Source organism: Cenococcum geophilum (genome assembly GCF_001692895.1).
Source record: "Cenococcum geophilum 1.58 unplaced genomic scaffold K441scaffold_133, whole genome shotgun sequence".
NCBI lineage: Eukaryota > Fungi > Ascomycota > Dothideomycetes > Gloniales > Gloniaceae > Cenococcum > Cenococcum geophilum.
Genome location: NW_027137691.1, coordinates 69322 through 74775, shown reverse-complemented (window position 1 = coordinate 74775; position 5454 = coordinate 69322). Strand labels below are relative to the sequence as shown.

At 40.3% G+C, this 5454-nt stretch overlaps 1 protein-coding gene across 1 annotated transcript; it reads right to left on the bottom strand.

Annotated features, from left to right (window-relative positions):
• Window positions 1–3797: 3797 nt before the first annotated feature.
• Window positions 3798–4055, bottom strand: K441DRAFT_599063 (uncharacterized protein; the record flags this gene model as incomplete). The annotated part of the gene is made up of 1 exon (XM_067645135.1): window positions 3798–4055. One exon carries the CDS (start codon window positions 4053–4055, stop codon window positions 3798–3800), a length of 258 nt encoding a protein of 85 aa, XP_067496065.1.
• Between the last annotated feature and the right edge of the window lie 1399 nt (window positions 4056–5454).

Sequence of the window (5454 nt, the reverse complement as noted above, 5' to 3'; positions counted from 1 at the left end):
ATAGAACTTTATTGGCAGTCCCTATAAGCTTTAAGAGTTCTATAGCCGTTACCCTAGTAAACTAGGACTCCTAAAGTACCTAGACGAGTAGATTAAATGCTAGTATAGTAAAGATAATAGGCTACCGGAAGAACATAAAGATAAAAACGCCCTATGGGCATAATACGGACATATAAAGCCTAAGGGCAGGCTTTTGCAAAGGGGGGGTAATATTACGGCGCTGGTGGAAAACGGTGGATTATAGTAGACGTGGATTATGGTGGACGTAGTTACGTGAGCTTACGTGACTCGAGGATCGCATAAAACGTTAAACAGCGCTACTATTCTTCTCCTTTCCTTTCTCTAGCTTTAGATTCTCGTTTATAGACAATCCAATCGTATAGGCTTGCGCGACCCCCTTGCCGTACTTATATCTCGATTGACTAAGTTGTTAATATTTATTATATATATTATAAATCTATTATCGCTTATTCCCTAGGGATTTTAAGCGGTGTAAATATTCTTTTAATGCCTCTACTCTGTAATTACCCGCTATAAGCTCCACCTTCTCTCCAATTATTATATCCCAGCCTTTAAATAATGGATATTCGGATTTATCTCCTAGCGCATTAACGCTCCCTAAATTAGCATTGTGTGCCCGCCCGCGGTTAATATAGTCCAGCATCTTCTGCACTTGGGCTTTAGAAGCTCTAGAAGGTTATATTATTTAATTTTAGCGTATTTATTATGCTAAAATCGGACTAAAGCTCTAAAAGGTGGTGTTATTTGATTTCGGCGTGTTTAGCATACCGAAATCAGACTAAAGCTCTGGAAGGTCATATTATTTAATTTCAGCGTGTTTATTATGCCGAAATCAGATTAAAGCTCTAAAAGGTCGTGTTATTTGATTTCGGTGTATTTAGCATGCTGAAATTAGATTAAAGTTTTAAAAGGTTGTGTTATTTGATTTCAGCGTGTTTGTTATACCGAAATCAAACTAAAGCCCTTATAGTGTAACGGCTTATATAAATGCCTCTAAACCGAAGCTTGTGGATTGCTATTTAATAAATATACTAAGCTGAGGAGAGGGAAGGGGGTTTGCTAGGGCTGGTGTAAATAAATAAGTAGCGCAAGCCGTTAAGGCGCTAGTAGTAGGCGAGCTAATAGTAGAAAATAGTACTAGACAGTATTAATACAACAGGTAGCAGAATATAGCAGAACTTGGGCAGAATTTAGCAGGTGACGCGCTCTAGCACCGTTACATATAGGCTACTTTCAGTTTATTGTATCTCGTCCAACTTATATCTGTAATTTGTTATATATTAAGATTAGCGGCTAAGATATCCCTAATCTATACTTAATATAGGAAAGCTAAATCGATATAGATAGTCACGATCGTTTAACAGTAATATCTATAGCAGTAAAAATACTACTCTTTACTATATTAGGTTAAGTAGTAACAGGCCACTCGTAATCAATACCCTAAGTCTTTTTAAAGGACACCCTGTTCCTTAAATATTTCATAAAGCCTTCGCTTATAAGCGTCGTTAATAGGCCTATTTACGCTAACGGTCTATACTGGCGTAAGAGAATCGATTGGGAACTTTGCTGTTACTAGCCGATATGGCCTAGCCTGGTTATGTATTAAATCCACCTCCTTTAGGTAGGAAGCTTTCGACCTAGGCCCTAAAGCCGCTGCTTCTTATCCGTTATATTAGGGGTAGGTAGGTTTCAGCACTTTATATTAATAATATCTGGCTTTAGGAATTGTAGATAAGTTAGCTATAAAGTGGAAAAGTAAAGGGTTCTATTTATTAAATAGGAGGCATAGTAGGGAGGTTGCTTACTAAGCTGTAAAACGGTTGCCCCCAGGGGCAGTTATCTTGCAGCTCTCGTAACTGTCTTACAGCTCTTGCACCTAGGGGCAACTCTCTTACAGCTCTTACACCTGGGGGCAACCGTCTTACAGCTCTTGCACCTAGGGGCAGCTGCCTCGTAGCCCTTGCACTTGGGGGTAACTCTTGCACCTAAGGGCAGTCGTCTTGCAGCTCTTATATCTAGGTGTAAGAGTTGTAAGTTAGTTGCCCCGGGTGTAAGGGCTATAAGGTAGTACAAGAGCTGCAAGACGGCTGTAAGTCTTTGTTTATAGTAACTAAAATATATTTTTTGCCCCTGGGGCCAACGTAATCCTACCTTAGTTATACTGTTTAGACCTAAGTATTCTGTTTTGTTGACGACTCGCGACTTGGTTTTGGTATGTTGACATACTAAACCCTTTTTATTTTTTTACTAATACCACCTTAATTCCCTATAGGGAGCAATTGATGCAAGGTTTATAGCCTAATAGTAACTGCAGTGCTCTTACCAATATTTAATATTAGTTAGCGCTGTCGCACACCTATAAGATAGGTATGTTGGTACTGATAAATAAGGCGGGAAATAAGCGTAGAAGGAAGGTTTGCGTCTCTTAAGGCGTCACACCTAAGGCTAGAATTGATGCAACTATGGCAGCAAGGTAGTCGAAGCTAGTGTTAATGTAGAGATATAAAATCGCGTGGTAGAATCTAAGCTGTCGACTTAAGCTTTGGCTGCGCGCTTATTGGAACACCACGAATAGCAACGTATACTTCGTAAGTATTTTCAAAAGGCTTCCCAAAAGCTTAAGTTGTAATCTATATTAAGTACACTAAATAGGTATATGGGAAATAAGATTTAATTAATAAATATAGTAATGTGTACGACCTGCTTTCTTTTCCTAGGCAACTAAAATGGCCCTTATGTATAGCTAGAGGCATTTACTATAATTAATTGGTAGCAATTAAGCGAGATTAGATACGCGTACTAAATTAAAAATTTTACAGCGCTTGCTAAAGGGGGGGTGGAAGTTGTACACCGTAAATAATGCCTAACTACGCGCTACCGCGCAGAGCATCCTCGCCCTTAGGCGTGCCAAGAGGCCTAAATACGTCTTTAGTATATAAGCTGAAGTAGAAAAAGTTTAAGGAGCAGTATATTTATAGCTAACGCGCGCCTTTACCAGGGCCTGTAAGCAGAAGCAGTATTGTAACGGCGACACTATTACGGAGGGGAGGCTACTCCTTTTTCTCGTTAACGTTATAGGTCGGACGCGCCGCGCGGTAAGGAGTAGTTCGCGGACAGTTCGAGAGCCCTCCTACGAGGTTACATTACCAGTTTATATAACCTCTTCTTCTTTAGCTACTTCCTTAGTACGCCTATCTTTTATATCTGGTAAAGTCTAAAGCTCAACTAGGTGCTTCCCGTCGCCGACTAGTAAGGCCACCACAAGTTTGTTCTATCCGCTTATAAGCTGCCAGACTACATCTACCTAATCCCTTAGCTTAAAGAGCGCCTGGTTGTTTGTATAATCCTAAACTTGTAATCTACCATCTATTCCTCCCGATATAAGGTAGTCTTTAGCCTAAACCAGCCCCTGTATAGCCCGATCGTGAGCCTCTAGAGTATGGATAAGTTTTCCGTTTTGCCAGTCCTAGGTTTAAATAGTCCTATCCGCTCCGGAAGAAACCAAGTTTCCGTGGAAATTTGTAAGTTGCGTAGCGACTTTTGTATGACCTTTACAGGTTGTAATATATGTCCTTTGTTAGTTTTCTAGTTAGCAGTATACTATTAAATTAGAGCTGGCAGCTGGGGCCTACTAACCTATTACTAATCCTCCAGATTTTTATAACCCCTTTACCGCTACCTGTCGCTAGTAGGGTGTAGTCTTTATTAAACCTAAGCACGGTTATATAGCTAGGGTAGTTTTATAAAACGTATAAACATTAGCCAAAGGGAAGATCCTATATCCTTACGGTGGTATTATTGGAACCGCTTATAAGTAAGTTGTCGCGTAGAGTAAGGCATAAGATAGTGTTAGCATGCCCGTTAAGCGTATGCATACACGCGCCGGAGCCGGTATCCCAAACCCGTAATGCTGTGTCCTTGGAGCCAGACACTACAGTTAAATCACCGGTAAATAGTACACACCGTATAGCTTCGGTGTGTCCGGTAAAACTATATACCTGTAAACTAGCCCACTCTTTAGTACGTATAACCATCCGTAGGGAAGGAAGGGTTAAGGAGTTACCTAGATTTAAGGCTCTAAAGCCGTATAATGCCATTATTATTAGCCGTAGCCATAACTTTATTATAACACGCAATGTCCTACAGCCTTCTAGCCTATATAACCTGCTTATGCGGATATTCTCCTTCGGATAGTATAAGCGCAGCATGTTGATACTTGGTATTAAGAATTGCAACAAGACCACCTAACGTAGAAGCGACGAGAAATTTATCCGTAATACGCAGCTGATTAATATAGGTAGGGCTATTAAGTTAAAACCTGGACTGTAAACTTATTTTTGCCTTTAATAACGACAATGAATTGGAACGGGGTTTGTATATTTCTAAAGTGGTTACATTTAAGTAATAATGCCATTGGAACCCGTGCCGCAATAACGTGCCGCACTACCACGTTACCCTTTCGCTAAGCCCCCCTAATCAAGCCACTCCACTCCCGTAGGATATTCCTCTTATCTTATACACGGCACATATGCGCCATTATATCGCATGGCCTATATCCTATAGGTTTATATGCTGAATTAGTACCATTAGGCCAGTTATCTTAAATATCGCACTAGATATTTTCGCAATCGTGATAATTAACCAGCCCGTGATCTTGATGGTAGTTAAATATCTAAGTTAACTTGCTTGGCGTTACACTATTTCTAGTAGCATAGGCCGAAGAGGATACGCATTATATGCCGCAGCTAAATATCTATTAAACGCGAACGAATAGATTGGTATGGAGACTTTTAACTAGGGCATGCACTTATAGCGAGAACCCGGTAAAAAAGTCCTTGGCGATAACCGTCTGCTTATAAACAAAACCGAGAAGACTGTATTTAGCTATATATATCGCCATGTAGTAAACCTATAGCCGTTAGACCAAAGGAATAAGAGCTAATGTAAACTTAACTTACACAGGCCGTATAAACGTCACGTTTCTCCATACTGGCCGGTAAGTGGCTGTCGATTTCCTGCGAGTCCCTAGGTGCAAGAATGTACTCGGGAGGCAATTTTTTCGGTCGCGGTTAGTCTACTACTGCAATCACGGTGTTTCTAGCCGCGAGAGTATAGAGTAAAATAGTAGTTGGCTTCATGTTGTTAAGAAGATAAAGAGGAAGCTATGTTTATGTAGACTTTACAAGGTATAATTAATAAGGAATAAGAACAAAGCTTTATATCTTTCTAGTACTATTAAAGAGATGCCGAAATGTGGTAGTAAAGTTTAAGTTAAATGGACATGTAACATATATAGCAGTATGGGCTGCGCCTAGCCTATATTACCACGTAGGAAGCGGCAAAACAGCTGCGCCTATAATGGCCCCGTCACCTATTTCATTAATACAAAGCGCTATAATCCTGCCACTTAACTAGAGGCGTTATACGGCACGG